The sequence below is a fragment of the Oncorhynchus masou genome, chromosome 32 (assembly GCF_036934945.1).
Source record: "Oncorhynchus masou masou isolate Uvic2021 chromosome 32, UVic_Omas_1.1, whole genome shotgun sequence".
NCBI classification, from domain to species: Eukaryota; Metazoa; Chordata; class Actinopteri; order Salmoniformes; family Salmonidae; genus Oncorhynchus; species Oncorhynchus masou.
In genome coordinates, this window is record NC_088243.1 from 10872865 (window position 1) to 10890433 (window position 17569).

The 17569-nt window shown below is 41.9% G+C and overlaps 1 protein-coding gene across 1 annotated transcript in view; it reads left to right on the forward strand.

The window, feature by feature from the left end:
• Positions 1-692: 692 nt before the first annotated feature.
• Positions 693-17569, forward strand: part of adgrf3a (adhesion G protein-coupled receptor F3a) — a 29852-nt gene continuing 12975 nt past the window's right edge. Inside the window, exons 1-8 of the mRNA XM_064953242.1 lie at positions 693-835; positions 9948-10003; positions 10171-10183; positions 12167-12298; positions 12553-12708; positions 12963-13069; positions 13315-13373; positions 13463-13584. Coding sequence (XP_064809314.1) covers positions 805-835; positions 9948-10003; positions 10171-10183; positions 12167-12298; positions 12553-12708; positions 12963-13069; positions 13315-13373; positions 13463-13584 — 676 coding nt within the window. The 5' untranslated portion in view covers positions 693-804. The remainder of the gene's footprint in view (positions 836-9947; positions 10004-10170; positions 10184-12166; positions 12299-12552; positions 12709-12962; positions 13070-13314; positions 13374-13462; positions 13585-17569) is intronic.

A 17569-nucleotide genomic window follows, 5' to 3' on the forward strand; every position in this document is an offset into this window, starting at 1 on the left:
TCCCTCGAATGAGACTAATGCCATTATCAAAACAACGGGGAACTTAGAACTCCGACTTCAGTGCGTTCACGACATCTGGGAACTCGGAATAAAACGATGTCCGACTGGGAAAAATCGCTTTGATTTGCCTTGTTTTTTCAGAGTTCCCAGTTGCTTTGAAAGCACCATAAACATCAGGTGAATGTACCATCAGTCCAGTAAAATAAAAAGCACATTATTTGCAAATTATTTCAATTAATGCTCAGCTGTGCCGTGCAACTGCTACACCAACTGATCCATTTTATTATCAAAACTCGAGTTTTGAAATACAATATGGTCTGAGAAGAACAATATTGTCAGGACAGGCATATAGCTAACATGCTGTGATAATGTATTAGGCATACTGCACGAAACTAATTCCTACAGAACTGTTTTTATTAGGTTAATGTAAAAACATTTAAGTCAAAGGCAGTAGATCTCAGCTTGCTGTTTGACTGCGAAAGTGATCTTGACTCAGAAAAGGTTAGCACTTAGTGTGGACTATGCAAATTGCAGTTTGCTTCAACAAGCACAGGGTTCTTTAATGATAAACACATTAGGGAATGATGCATGCGGGATCACATCATCACTTTTCATATCTACTTTTCATAATGCGACCTCTTTGATGCAAATGGACAGGGGACGTTATGTTTTACAGTTTCATAGAGGCGCCATTGTTTTCTATTGCTCTCAAAAACAGCATATCAACCTGAAGTTACTCCCAGACTTACAACTCTGCTCAGGAATGGACGGTGTGCTTCACCTTGCTTGCTGATTCATATTTTGATGATACTTTCGAGGGAGACAAGGAAGAGAGGTAGGTATTCTTCATGTTCTCAATTCTATCCAGTGTAACTGCTTCTGCATTTTTTTATATTCTTCAAATATTCATGTTAATATTTTGATGATATTTATCGGGGGAATCAAATAGGAGAGGTTGGTGTTAATCATTCTACATGTTCAACTCATTCTGAATTATATTCAGTACACCTGCTTCTGCACTTTTTATATTTTTTCAAGAATCAATGTTATATTCAAAGAGATCATATAATTCTAGTTCTGGGCGATTTTGTGGGAAGGTCAACTTGAAAATGTACACATAAATTTAGTAATTTCCAAATGAAGCCACGTTCATAATTATCCTTAAGGTCTATATGTGGGAGTTCAGACATTATTTGAAGCGTTTAAGTAGGAAATTTCATTAATTCTGACCATTGGTAGCTAGATTTCCATCCAATTGGCGATAGATTTCCATGCGAATATGCAGAAATCTTTATAAAAACTATATGCACATTTTCCCATCAAATTGACTTGTTGTGGATAAAAAGCTGTGCGTGATGACATTTTTAAATCTCCTCACCTACAAAAAAAGTTAAGTTAAATGGGTTTCCATCGCATAGGCCTTTATACAAAGGGTGAGTCTAATCTTGAATGCTGATTGGTTAAAACCGCATTCCAGCCGGTATTCCACAAATTACAGCCGGATACATCGATGACGTTAAAATGCCTATTTACTCTGTTCCATCTGACTGCTCAATCCGCTGTCTAATCAACCCAGCCAGGCAACTATAAAAAAGCAGTGTTTGGAGTGGCCTAAAAACAGATGTGCCAATATATCCTCCAAACACCGGCTTCTCGGGCAATGCCAATACCAGCGTGTGTCCACTCTGATATTGGCACTGCGCTCTAGCCGTCAATTTAGTTTGCAGACACAGAGCGGATAGGAGAGCCTCCATGATGAGATTATTATGGACAGACTATTTTTATTTGTCAAACGGCAGCCAAGCATCGATGATCATGCCACCAGAATAAGACCCTCGATATTTATTGGAAAGGAGCATCAAGCTCATCACCTTGCATTTTTACCACCCTGTTAAATTCATCATAATGCATTTCATATGTAGCCCAATAATATGCACGCTTTCCCGACGTGTCGTAGTGGGAGGACGACACAACATGTCATCGCGTGATTTACTTCGATGTGATGGTTGATATATCAATATTTGCGCGTAAAAGTGTTTCCTGCGAAATTTCTCGCATAATTCATTTTACCGACACAAAAAGATCCTACATTGTCTAGTGTATTTTGTTTTGTCAACATTTTTAATGTCGACCTACACCTTTTCTGTTTCAATAAGGCTTGTGGTGAAATGTTTTATCTGAAGTACTTGCATATAAAGATTGTACGGAAATCCAACGGGAAAACTGGTTAGAAAGGGCCCACAGAGCATGTTTTTCCACTCACATCTGCCCCGCAGTGTTAGTTTTGGAAATTAGATGTTAATGTAGCAATACAAACCAGATAGAAGTGGTTTGAGTCTTTTAGTGATAGGGGGGTGACTGGGACGGGCAATGTAACATACATTATGTTTTTTAGGAAAAAAATTGTAAAACATGCACCTTACATCAGATCATCTTGAAACGTTATCTGTAAAGCCAGCTTTCAACAAGGTTTTATATGGTCTATAATGGGTTTCTCTCTTTTCATTGTAAGTATAATTGTTCAGTGTTATGATATCCGTAAAATTCATTGGATGTTCTATATTTAAGATTATCTTGGAAAATACAGTACCAGTCAACTGTTTGAACAGTCATTCAAGATTTTTTCTTTATTTTTACTATTTTCTACATCGTAGAATAATAGCTGTGCATACTCTTGACATTTTCTCAACCTGCTTCATGAAGTAGTCAATTGAAATGCATTTCAATTAACAGGTATGCCTTGTTAAAAGTTGATTTGTGGAATTTCTTTCCTTCTTAATGCGTTTGAGCTGCTCAGTTCTGTGTTGTGACAAGTTAGGGGTGGTATACAGAAGATAGCCCTATTTGGTAAAATACCAAGTCCATAATATGGCAAGAACAGCTCAAATAAGCAAAGAGAAATGACAGTCCATCATTACTTGAAGGCATGAAGGTAAGTCAATCCGGAAATTTTCAAAAACTTTGAAAGTTTCTTCAAGTGCAGTTGCAAAAACCATCAAGCGCTATAATGAAACTGGCTCTCAGGTGAACCGCCACAGGGAAGGAAGACCCAGAGTTATTTATTTATTTCACCTTTATTTAACCAGGTAGGCTAGTTGAGAACAAGTTCTCATTAACAACTGCGACCTGGCCAAGATAAAGCAAAGCAGTGTGAACAGACAACAACACAGAGTTACACATGGAGTAAACAAAAACAAGTCAATAACACAGTAAAAAAAAGAAAGAGTCTATATACATTGTGTGCAAAAGGCATGAGGAGGTAGGCGAAAAATGACAATTTAGCAGATTAACACTGGAGTGATAAATGGTCAGATGGTCATGTGCAGGTAGAGTTACTGCTGTGCAAAAGAGCAGAAAAGTAAATAAATAAAAATAGTATGGGGATGAGGTAGGTAAATTGGGTGGGCTATTTACCGATGAGCTATGTACAGCTGCATATACAGAGAAAAGAGTCGGCCCGAGAATTGAACCCTGTGGCACCCCCATAGAGACTACCAGAGGACCGGACAACATGCCCTCCGATTTGACACACTGAACTCTGTCTGCAAAGTAGTTGGTGAACCAGGCAAGGCAGTCAGAAAAACCGAGGCTGCTGAGTCTGCCAATAAGAATATGGTGATTGACAGAGTCGAAAGCCTTGGCCAGGTCGATGAAGACGGCTGCACAGTATTGTCTTTTATCGATGGCGGTTATGATATCGTTTAGTACCTTGAGCGTGGCAGAGGTGCACCCATGACCGGCACGGAAACCAGATTGCACAGCGGAGAAGGTACGGTGGGATTCGAGATGGTCAGTGATCTGTTTGTTGACTTGGCTTTTGAAGACCTTAGATAGGCAGTGCAGGATGGATATAGGTCTGTAACAGTTTGGGTCCAGGGTGTCTCCCCCTTTGAAGAGGGGGATGACCGCGGCAGCTTTCCAATCCCTGGGGATCTCAGACGATATGAAAGAGAGGTTGAACAGGCTGGTAATAGGGGTTGCGACAATGGCGGCGGATAGTTTCAGAAATAGAGGGTCCAGATTGTCAAGCCCAGCTGATTTGTACGGGTCCATGTTTTGCAGCTCTTTCAGAACATCTGCTAACTGGATTTGGGTAAAGGAGAAGCTGGGGAGGCTTGGGCGAGTAGCTGTGGGGGGGAGCTGTTGGCCGAGGTTGGAGTAGCCAGGAGGAAGGCATGGCCAGCCGTTGAGAAATGCTTGTTGAAGTTTTCGATTATCATGGATTTATTGGTGGCGGCCGTGTTACCTGGCCTCAGTGGGTAGCTGGGAGGAGGTGCTCTTGCTCTCCATAGACTTTACAATGTCCCAGAACTTTTTGGAGTTAGAGCTACAGGATGCAAATTTCTGCTTGAAAAAGCTGGCCTTTGCTTTCCTGACTGTGTGTATTGGTTCCTGACTTCCCTGAACAGTTGTATATCGCGGAGACTATTCGATGCTATTGCAGTCTGCCACAGGATGTTTTCGTACTGGTTGAGGGCAGTCAGGTCTGGAGTGAACCAAGGGCTATATCTGTTCTTTGTTCTGCATTTTTTGAACGGAGCATGCTTATCTAAGATGGTGAGGAAGTTACTTTTAAAGAATGACCAGTTATCCTCAACTGACGGGATGAGGTCAATATCCTTCCAGGATACCCGGGCCAGGTCGATTAGAAAGGCCTGCTCACAGAAGTGTTTTAGGGAGCGTTTGACAGTGATTAGGGGTGGTCGTTTGACTGCGGACCCGTAGCGGATACAGGCAATGAGGCAGTGATCGCTGAGATCCTGATTGAAGACAGCGGAGGTGTCTTTGGAGGGCCAGTTGTTCAGGATAACGTCTATGAGGGTGCCCATGTTTACAGATTTAGGGTTGTACCTGGTGGGTTCCTTGATGATTTGTGTGAGATTGAGGGCATCTAGCTTAAATTATAGGACTGCCGGGGTGTTAAGCATATCCCAGTTTAGGTCACCTAACAGAACAAACTCTGAAGCTAGATGGGGGGCGATCAATTCACAAATGGTGTCCAAGGGAAAGATGGGAGCTGAGGAGGGTTGGTAGCATGCGGCAACAGAGAGATGTATTTCTGGAGAGATTAATTTTTAAAATTAGAAGTTCAAACTGTTTGGGTATGGACCTGGAAAGTATGACATTACTTTGCAGGCTATCTCTGCAGTAGACTGCAACTCCTCCCCCTTTGGCAGTTCTATCTTGACGGAAAATGTTATAGTTGGGTATGGAAATGTCAGAATTTTTGGTGGCCTTCCTAAGCCAGGATTCAGACACGCAAGGACATCAGGGTTGGCAGAGTGTGCTAAAGCAGTGAGTATAACAAACTTAAGGAGGAGGCTTCTGATGTGGACATGCATGAAACCAAGGCTTTTTCGATCACAGAAGTCAACAAATGAGGGTGCCTGGGGAAATGCAGGGCCTGGGTTTACCTCCAAATCACCCACGGAACAGAGGAGGAGTAGGATGAGGGTGCGGCTAAAGGCTATCAAAACTGCTCGCCTAGAGCGTTGGGGACAAAGAATAAAAGGAGCAGATTTCTGGGCGTGGTAGAGTATAATCAGGGCATAATGCGCAGACAGGGGTATGGTGGGGTGCGGGTACAGCGGAGGTAAGCCCAGGCACTGGGTGATGATAAGAGAGGTTGTATCTCTGGACATGCTGGTTGTAATGGGTGTGGTTACCGCATATGGGGGAGGTGGGACAAAGGAGGTATCAGAGGTATGAAGAGTGGAACTAGGGGATCCAATGTAAACTAAAACAATGATAACTAACCTGAACAACAGTATACAAGGCATATTGACATTTGAGAGAGACATACAGCGAGGCATAAAGTAATCGCAGGTGTTGATTGGGAGAGCTAGCTAAAACAACAGGTGAGACAACAAAAGCTAATCAGCAAACACAACAACAGCAGGTAAAATGGCAATGACGAGGCAGAGAGGGTCGGATTAACTACACACAGAGCCTGAGTTCGTGGCTGGGGCCGACAGATAAAAAATAAATAAATGGAATGGAGTACCGTGATTAATGGACAGTCCAGCAGGCATCAGCTATGTAGCCAAGTGATCATAGTGTCCAGGGGGCAGCAGTAGATGGAACAGGGAAGCCGCCACTATGCTAGCGACACAGCGTTTAAAGTTAGTAGCCCGGGGCTAGTAGGAGCATCTGCTCCGACGGAGGCCGGTTGAAGGCACAGCGGATGGAGTATTCGTCGGCAGACCAGACGTGGTGGTGCAGCGGGGCGCCGTGTCGACAGAGAATCCAAGCCAGATGGCGAAAGAGGTATTGTAGAATTTAGTTTGCTAACCGGGAGATGCGCCTGGCTCACGGCTAACTGGTGCTAGCTTCGTGGCAGTGGCGTTAGCCACTATAGCCAATCGGTAGCAGCGGTGATCCGGTGCCAAGTTCCAGAGTTTACAGCAAGGATCCAGTGGAGTATTGGGCTCTAGCCGTGTATGAGTGGGGTTCGGGTGAACAGCTGAGTAGGCCGGGAGGTGGGCCTCAGGGATAGCGTCGGTACTGGGTGCCACGGTGAGTGCAAGCTAGCTGTGAGCTAGCTAGCTGTGAAGATCAGAAGTAGTGGTCCAGGGATTACGGCAGGAATCCGGCGTTGTTGTGGAGAGACAGTCCAATACTGGTAGACTAGCGAGTATTATCCAGGCTAAAAACAGGGCTGGTATCTGTGCAGAAGGTAAAGGCCGCTAGCAGTGGCTAACAATGACTAAATAGCTTGTAGCTAATTAGCTGGTTAGCTTCTGGAGGTTCTTGAATGTGTTCTAAAATTGAAAATAATATCGATTCCGTATGACATTGGGTGAATCAGGTTACCGGAAGGTATAATCAAATTAAAAAATCGAAAAGTGAATGAAAATTAATTGAAATATATTGAAAAAAATACAAAAGTACACGAGAGGACAAACAAACACATCTTCACTGCTATGCCATCTTGAACATATAGTTACCTCTGCTGCAGAGGATAAGTTCATTAAATTGCAGTCCAAATAAATGCTTCACAGAGTTCAAGTAACAGACACATTTCAACATCAACTGTTCAGAGGAGGCTGTGTGAATCAGGCCTTCAAGGTCAAATTGCTGCAAAGAAACCACTACTAATGGACACCAAAAAGAAAAAGAGACTTGCTTGGGCCAAGAAACACGAGCAATGGACATTGGACCAGTGGAAATCTGTCCTTTGGTCTGAGTCAAAATTGGCGATTTTTGGTTCCAACGGCCATGTCTTTGTGAGACGCAGAGTAGGTGAACGGATGATCTCTGCATGTGTGGTTTGCTGTGAAGCATGGAAGATGAGGTGTAATGGTGTGGGGGTGCTTTGCTGGTGACAATGTCATTTGCTGGTGACAATGCTGATTTTTTATTTAACCTTTATTTAGTAACCTCTTTGGGCTGAGATCGCGCAAACGGGATTGAAATGACAATAGCCAGTGAAAGTGCAGGTGACCAAATTCAAACAACAGAAATCTCATAATTAAAATTCCTCAAACATACAAGTATTTAACACAATTTTAAAGATACACTTCTTGTTAATCCTACCACAGTGTCCGATTTCAAATAGGCTTTACGGCAAAACCCATTGAGGTTAAATACCTGGCAAGAAGGCGAAACAGGGAAATAGCAGCATGTCCATAAAACATTACAGAAAAATACAGAATACACACAAAAGACAAAGTGTCACAAGTTAAAGATACAATTGAAGATTAGAAACAACTGCAGTTATCACAAACAGTGTTGATTTATTTAGAATTCAAGCCACACTTAACCAGTATGTCTACCACAGCATTCTGCAGCGATATGCCATCCTATCTGGTTTGCGCTTAGCGGTACTATCATTGGTTTTTCAACAGGACAATGACCTCACACACCTCCAGGTTGTGTAAGTGACATTTGACCAAGAAGGAGAGTGATGGAGGGCTGCATCAGATGACCTGGCCTCCACAATCACCCGACCTCAACCCAATTGAGATGGTTTGGGATGAGTTGGACCGCAGAATGAAGGAAAAGCAGCCAACAAGTGCTCAGCATATGTGGGAACTCCTTCAAGACTGTTGGAAAAGCATTCCAGCTGAAGCTGGTTGAGAGAATGCCAAACGTGTGCAAAGCTGTCAACAAGCCAAAGGTGGCTACATTGAAGAATCTCAAATATAAAATATATTTTGATTTGTTTACACTTTTTGGTTACTACATGATTCCATATGTGTTATTTCATAGTTTTGATGTCTTCACTATTATTTTACAATGTAGAAAATAGTAAAACTAAAGAAAAACCTTGAATGAGTAGGTGTGTAATGTAAATGTGTGTCCAAACGTTTGACTGGTACTGTATATGCTGAAATGCATTACTCATACATGGGCATGGTAGTACTGTTTATTAACAATATACTTTGTGAATAGTCCTGTAGTCTTCTTCAAATGAAAGCCGCCCAAAATATGCCGACTTCATTCAGAGTCCAAAGTATAGGCCAATGTATGTTGTCTCATTTTTCATTTGCATATTTTGTTAAAATATTTCAGAAAAATTGTTATACAAAAACCTCTTATATTTCCATCCACATTCAACTGGTAAAGGTTAAGTTTTATATGTTTAAAGACACAAAATAATATAAACTGTTAAATAAATAAAAATATATAAATAAATATATCCCATTTAGCAAACGCTTTTGTCCAAAGCGACTTACAAGTCGGCTGGGGCCACTACTTTTACATATGGGTGGCCCCAGCGGGAATCGAACCCACGACGCTTGGCGTTGCAAGCGCCATGCTCTACCGACTGAGGGTGTGGTGCCTGGCCAGGTGTACTATCCAGGCTGTCTGTAAAAGCAGTACTAAGTATTATGCATTCTACTGACCTTTTAAAACATTCCAAATGACAACAAATATGTTATGATAGATTTTGATTAAGAAATCTTTCATATTTGAATGTGTATTTCAGACTCCATTAACATCCATAACGGTAGTTTTTCCTCTCTAAAGTTATGATGGTAATGACAGTCTTCAAAATGATCGTTTATGTGTTCAGCTAAGCCTTTCCGTCCAATTGGCAATCCATGTTTTGACCTAAGACTTACAAAATCACAGACTTTTGTTCAGTCTCATTTCATGTAACATCCATAACACTTATTAGCTTTATTTCTCCAACATGCCAATATTTAGAAATCCACTTTTTGGGGCATATACAGGGTATACCAGTGGAAGCTGGTGGGAGGAGCTATAGGACTCATTGTAATATGTGGAATGGAATTAATGGAACGGTATCAAACACATCAAACATATGGAGCTGTATCCCTATAGCTCCTCCCACCTGCCTCCACTGGTATACACTCACCCCAGAGGGTACTATAGACACACACAGAAAACGTTTCATTCTGTGAAATGTCCATAAATGCTGGAATTGCCCCTCTATTTAATTATGTGGGGATATTAACCTACATTTTAATGAATGGACCATTGAACAGTAGGACATTGAAACTGATTGTGCCTTTGTTAAACCTGTGAATAATAATTATTTCCATTTCATGATTAGGTCCAGATTAAAAACTGGGCCTGGTCATATATGGCCCTTCATGTTTGGGGATGTTTATTGTCTCTGTGTGTGTGTGTGTGTGTGTGTGTGTGTGTGTGTGTGTGTGTGTGTGTGTGTGTGTGTGTGTGTGTGTGTGTGTGTGTGTGTGTGTGTGTGTGTGTGTGTGTGTGTGTGTGTAATCCAAAATGGGTAAATAATCAAACATTTGTTATACCAGTAAGTCTGTCAACATTTTTTTGTGTTCATGTGTTACTTTATTTATTCAATGTAACAACAGTGAAAATCAACTCCCAAGTGAACATGGGTTTATCCAAGTATTGACAGTTCCACTGATTGTTATCTTGTTGGGACGGAATGTAAATGACCTACAACTGTGTTTCTGCTGTACACCAACTGCCATTTCTATCTCTGTCTCCATCTGAAGGTTACAAAATGAAGACGTTCATTCTTTTATATTTTCTAGGACTAACTTGCAATAAGGTTGGTCAAAATTTCAGCTATATGTTTGTAGCACACCAAATACTTAATTACAAACTTGAAAGTTGGCCCGATTCCATAATAATTGTATAATGTATCTTTCTGGTTTGTTCCTGCTGAACATATGTACTTGAGTAATAATGGGATGTGTTTTTGTTGCTGTTGCTCAGGTCTCTGCAAATGGTAAGCTCATTTACATTTTTTCCCTATTTTGAAGACTATGTCTACCTCCCAAATGGCACCCTTTTGGTCCACTACCCTAATCCTATTCCCTTTTGGTCCACTACCCTAATCCTATTCCCTTTTGGTCCACTACCCTAATCCTATTCCCTTTTGGTCTACTACCCTAATCCTATTCCCTTTTGGTCCACTACCCTAATCCTATTCCCTTTTGGTCCACTACCCTAATCCTATTCCCTTTTGGTCTACTACCCTAATCCTATTCCCTTTTGGTCCACTACCCTAATCCTATTCCCTTTTGGTCTACTACCCTAATCCTATTCCCTTTTGGTCTACTACCCTAATCCTATTCCCTTTTGGTCCACTACCCTAATCCTATTCCCTTTTGGTCCACTACCCTAATCCTATTCCCTTTTGGCCAACTACCCTAACCCTATTCTCTTTTGGTCCACTACCCTAATCCTATTCCCTTTTGGTCCACTACCCTAACCCTATTCCCTTTTGGTCCACTACCCTAATCCTATTCCCTTTTGGCCCACGACCCTAATCCTATTCCCTTTTGGTCTACTACCCTAATCCTATTCCCTTTTGGTCTACTACCCTAATCCTATTCCCTTTTGGCCCACTACCCTAATCCTATTCCCTTTTGGCCCACTACCCTAATCCTATTCCCTTTTGGCCCACTACCCTAATCCTATTCCCTTTTGGTCTACTACCCTAATCCTATTCCCTTTTGGCCCACTACCCTAATCCTATTCCCTTTTGGCCCACTACCCTAATCCTATTCCCTTTTGGCCCACTACCCTAATCCTATTCCCTTTTGGTCTACTACCCTAATCCTATTCCCTTTTGGTCTACTACATTTACATTTACATTTAAGTCATTTGGCAGACGCTCTTATCCAGAGCGACTTACTACCCTAATCCTATTCTCTTTTGGTCTACTACCCTAATCCTATTCCCTTTTGGCCCACTACCCTAATCCTATTCCCTTTTGGCCCACTACCCTAATCCTATTCCCTTTTGGTCTACTACCCTAATACTATTCCCTTTTGATCCACTACCCTAATCCTATTCCCATTTGGTCTACTACCCTAATCCTATTCCCTTTTGGTCTACTACCCTAATCCTATTCCCTTTTGGCCCACTACCCTAACCCTATTCCCTTTTGGTCCACTACCCTAACCCTATTCCCTTTTGGTCCACTACCCTAATCCTATTCCCTTTTGGCCCACTACCCTAACCCTATTCCCTTTTGTTCCCTTTTGGTCCACTACCCTAACCCTATTCCCTTTTGGTCCACTACCCTAATCCTATTCCCTTTTGGTCCACTACCCTAATCCTATTCCCTTTTGGCCCACTACCCTAACCCTATTCCCTTTTGGTCCACTACCCTAATCCTATTCCCTTTTGGTCCACTACCCTAACCCTATTCCCTTTTGGTCCACTACCCTAATCCTATTCCCTTTTGGCCCACTACCCTAACCCTATTCCCTTTTGTTCCCTTTTGGTCCACTACCCTAACCCTATTCCCTTTTGTGTACTACTTTCAGGAAGGGATAGCTGCAGGTAGCCTCCTACAACCAGACTGATCTCCCGAGCTTGTCAGATCAGTCTGGTTGTAGGAGGCTAGGCTCCAAGTATCATCTGGGACATAATCTATAGTCTGGAAGCAATCCAGAAATGAAGGTGCCACAAGGGTTGTTGGGGTCAATTCCATTTAGATTCAGTTAATTCAGGAAGCATTTGACTGAATATAAATTAAATGGACCCCAACCCTGCCATATAGCTAACACAGTAATACGACAGGACTCCATAATCATGACATAATGCTGCTGATAGAGGTATGGGTAAACAGTGAGCATCTGCAATTTATCATTTGCATGCCCGCTCTTACCACTCTTACTCTGAATTGCTTGTACAGTACTTCAAACTTTACATACTCTATTTCTAAAGTATGTTTTGCATGGTGTTTTGCATGTTTCAGGCAACTCAACAAAAGTCTACTATATGGTACTGAGGACTGAGGCGTCCATACCAGACAACCGTATTGATGCTATAATCAAATCTTTTAAGATGGACAATCCTGTGAGTGTTGACACCCTTAAATTTACAACAGGTAAATATGTATGCAATACTGTCGCTGGTTTACTAATGTAGTATCAAATACTCTAACATGGGACACATTGCATTAGTAAACCTACTATAAAAACACACACAAGTCTAACCCCGTGTCTATTCAGTATAGGCCTATATAAAGCAAACTCTATATATGTGCCTACACATTGTGTTCCCTTCATTTTCATTTGATTTCCATTTAATTTATTTTGGGGTAAATATGGCTAAAATTATGTATTGAAATTATTTCAACAGATTGTGTCCTTCTTCAAAACAAAACTCAGTGCAAATGCAAACCAGGGCATATCTGGAGTGTTGCAGTGTGTCAGTCTTCACCTAACTGTTGTAAACAACCAAACTGCACATTTGAAACCACAGAAACAAAACCAATGTGCCTCCCTGAAACAAGAGGTATTCTCTGTGTGTGTGTGTGTGTGTGTGTGTGTGTGTGTGTGTGTGTGTGTGTGTGTGTGTGTGTGTGTGTGTGTGTGTGTGTGTGTGTGTGTGTGTGTGTGTGTGTGTGTGTGTGTGTGTGTTAATCCAAAAATGTGTACATAGTCAAACATACCAGTCTGTCTACAGTTTGCATTTTCGACAAGCCATTTCAAAGACAGAATGCAAAAGGCCCAGTACACATTGCAAATAATGATCTCTTTTATTCACAGTTACTGTCATTGGACAACTTAACATAGCTGGAAGGGTATATTTTGAAAGTTACAGCAATCCAAATTCTAATGAATATAAAACCTTGCATGATGAATTATTGCCAAAGGTATTTGTGAAATTTATACTGTATATATAAAAATGGTTTAAAATATGGGAATGGGTTACGACAATGTTCTAATGACACACACCGAATGAAGACAGGAACTATAATTTAGAGGGAGATATATTATTTAGATATATTATTGCAAATACCATATTAAACTATGTTGACAATATACTCTTCACAGATCTATGTGCATGATCATTCTTCATTCGTTTTTTATATGCAAACATTTTTTTTCTTCGTTTTAGCTGAAAGCGGTGTACAGTACATTGAATTCATTTGATGACATACACATCACAGGGTTCAGGTAATTCAGCTCGTTTACAAATGATGTTACATTTTTTTGTGGGATCGACATACAGTAGACCTGATCTTGTCCCTTGTTTTTGCTTTAAGTCGTGGTAGTGTCATCATCGCTTTTGAAATGAACCTCAACAACGTTTCAGCTGATGTCCTTGCAAGCAAAACAGCAGAATTGGAAAAAATACTGAATTCTACGTTCACGCTAGAGACAGCAGGTATGTCTATCTAAATCAGGGGCTAGCTACGTCGGGGGCCGTATGTATCAAGCATCTCACAGTATGAGTGCTGATTTAGTATCAGTATGGCCTTTTAGATCACAATGGCTGTGCATATTTACACAGGCAGCCAAATTCTGACCTTGTTTCTCAAATTGCCCAATTAGTGGCAAAAGAGCTAATCTGATTAGTGACAAAATATTAGAATTGGTCTGACTGTATGAACACAGTCAATTAATAATAGTATATGGACAAGGTGACCTGATCCTAGATCAGCATTCCTACTCTGGGATGCTTGATACAGTGCATTCCGAAAGTATTCAGACCTCTTCACTTTTTCAACATTTTGTTATGTTACACCCTTATTCTAAAATGTATTACATTGTTTTCCCCCCTCATCAGTCTACACATAATACACCATAATGACAAAGCAAAAACCGTTTTTTAGAAATTCTTGCAAATGTATAAATAAATAAAAACTGAAGTATCACATTACTCAGTACTTTGTTGAAGCACATTTGGCAGCAATTACAGCAACAAGTCTTCTTGGGTTTGACGCTACAAGCTTCGCATGTGATGTCTAATATTAAAGAAGTCTTGAGGAATTGCTTGACTGAGGTAGAGTACCTTATAATGAGTTGTAGATCACAATATTTACCAAGAGAGTTCTCATCTATATTATTCGTAGCTGTCTATTTACCACCCCAGACCGATGCTGGCACTATGATCGCACTCAGCCAACTCTATAAGGCCATAAGCAAACAAGAAAATGCTCAACCAGAAGCAGCGCTCCTAGTGCCGGGGACTTTAATGCAGGCTAACAAATCCGTTTTACATTTTTTTTACCAGCATGCCACATGTGCAACCAGAGGAAAAAAGAACTAGGCCACCTTTACTCCACACACAGAGATGCATACAAAGCTCTCCTCCCACCCTCCATTTGGAAAATATGACCATAATTCTATCCTCCTGATTCCTGCTTACAAGCAACAACTCAAACAGTAAGCACCAGTGACTCGCTGAATATGGAAATGGTCAGATGACGTGGATGCTACGCTACAGGACTGCATTGCTAGCACAGACTGGAATATGCTATGGGGGGCGCTATTTCATTTTTGGATGAAAAACGTTCCCGTTTTAAACAAGATATTTTGTCACAAAAAGATGCTCGACTATGCATATAATTGATAGCTTTCGAAAGAAAACACTCTGACGTGTCCAGAACTACCAAGATATTTTCTGTGCGTGCCCTAGAACGTGAGCTTCAGGCAAAACCAAGATGAGACGGCATCCAGGAAATGAGCAGGATTTTTGAGGCTCTGTTTTCCATTGTCTCCTTATATGGCTGTGAATGCGAGAGGAGTGAGTCAACCCATTCTGTCGTTTCCCCAAGTTTCTGCAGCATTGTGACGTATTTGTAGGCAGATCATTGGAAGATTGACCATAAGAGACCACATTTACCAGGTGTCCGCCCGGTGTCCTGCGCCGAAATTGGTGCGCAAAAGTCAGCTGCCAGTATTTTTCCATGGGATTCAGAGAGGAAAGCAAGCTTCCACGAACGATATATCAATGAAGAGATATGTGAAAAAACACCTTGAGGATTGATTCCAAACAACTTTAGCCATGTTTCGGTCGATATTATGTAGTTAATTCGGAAAAAGTTTGACGTTGTAGGTGACTGAATTTTCGGTTTGTTTCGGGAGCCAGACGCAATGTAGAAAACGGAACGATTTCTCCTACACACAGACGCTTTCAGGAAAAACTGCGCATTTGGTATGTAACTGAGAGTATCCTCATTGAAAACATCAGAAGCTCTTCAAATGTAAATGATTTTATTTATTTGGTTATCTGGTTTTTGTGAAAATGTTGCGTGCTAAATGCTACTCAAAATGCTATGCTAGCTTTGCATACTCTTACACAAATTAGTCAATTTCTATGGTTCAAAAGCATATTTTGAAAATCTGAGATGACAGTGTTGTTAAGAAAAGGCTAAGCTTGAGAGCAGACGCATTATTTTCATTTTATTTGCGATTTTCAGAAATCGTTAACGTTGCGTTATGCTAATGAGCCTGAGGCTTTAGTCACGATCCCGGAACCGGGATGGGGAGTTCCAAGAGGCTAAAGGCTAGAGCTGCCGCTTTCAAGGAGTGGGACACTAATTCGGATGCCCGTTATGCCCTCAGACGAACCATCAAACAAGCAAAGCGTCAAAATAGGATGAAGATTGAATCCTACTACACCAGCTCTGATCCTCGTCAGATGTGGCAGGGCTTGAAAACTATTACTGACTACAAAGGGAAATCTAGACGCAAGCTGTCCAGGCGAGCTAAATGCCTTTTATGCTCGATTCGAGGCAAACAACATTGAAGCATGAACTAGAGCACCAGCTGTTCTGGATGACTATGTGATAACGCTCTCGGTAGCCGATGTGAGCAAGACCTTTAAACAGGTCAACATTCACAAAGCCGCAGGGCCTGATGGATTACCATGACGTGTGCTCAAAGCATGCGCGGACCAACTGGCAAGTGTCTTCACTAACATCTTCAACCTCTCCCTGACTGTCTGTAATACTTACATGTTTCAAGCACACCACCATCATCCCTGTGCCAAAGGAAGCGAAGGTAACCTGCCTAAATGACTATCGTCCCGTAGCACTCACGTCGGTAGCCATGAAGTGCTTTGAAAGGCTGGTCATGGCTCACATCAACAGCCTCCTCCCAGATACCCTAGACCCACTCCAATTTGCATACCGCCCCAACAGATCCACAGATGATGCAATCTCAATCCCCACTGCCCTTTCCTACATGGACAAAAATAACACCTATGTGAAAATGCTGTTCATTGACTACAGCTCAGTGTTCAACACCATAGTGCCCACAAAGCTCATCACTAAGCTAAGGACCCTGGGACTAAACACCTCCCTCTGCAATTGGATCCTGTACTTCCTAACAGGCCGCCCCCAGGTGGTAAGGGTAGGCAACAACACGTCTGCCACGCTGATCCTCAACACTGGGGCCCCTCAGGGTTGTGTACTTAGCCCCCTCCTGTACTCCCTCCCACCCACGACTGCATGGCCAAACACGACTCCAGCACTATTATTAAGTTTGCTGACGACACAACAGTGGTAGGCCTGATCACAGACAACGATGAGACAGTCTATAGGGAGGAGGTCAGAGACCTGGCAGTGTGGTACCAGGACAACAACCTCTCCCTCAATGTGAGCAAGACAAAGGAACTACAGGAAAAGTCGGGCCAAACAGGCCCCCATTAACATCAACAGGGCTGTAGTCGAGCGGGTCGAGAGTTTCAAGTTCCTTGATGTCCACATCACCAAACAAACTATCATGGTCCAAACATAAAAGACAGTCGTGAAGAGGGCATGACAAAACCTTTTCCCCCTCTGGAGACCGAAAAGATTTGGCATGGGTCCCCAGATCCTCAAAAGTACTACAGCTGCACCATTGAGAGCATCCTGACCAGTTGCATCACCGCCTGGTATGGCAACTGCTCGGCATCTGACCGTAAGGAACTACAGAGGGTAGTGCGTAAAGCCCAGTACATCACTGGGGCCAAGATTCCTGCCATCCAGGATCCATATAATACGAGGTGTCAGAGGAAAGACCATAAAATTGTCAGAAACTCTAGTCTCCCATGTCATAGACTGTTTTCTCTGCTACCGCACGGCAAGCAGTACCGGAGCGCCAAGTCTAGGACCAAAAGGCTCCTTAACAGCTTCTTTCCCCAAGCCATAAGACTGCTGAACAATTAATCAAATGCCCCCCCTATTTGTTTTGCACACTGCTGCTACTCACTGTTTATTATCTATACATAGTCACTTCACCCCTACCTACATGTACAAATGACCTCAACTATCCTGTACACTGACTCGGTACCGGTACCCCCTGTATATAGCCTCGTTATTGTTATGTTACTGTGTTACTTTATTTTTTATTTTAGTTTATTTGGTAAATTTTTTCTTAACTCT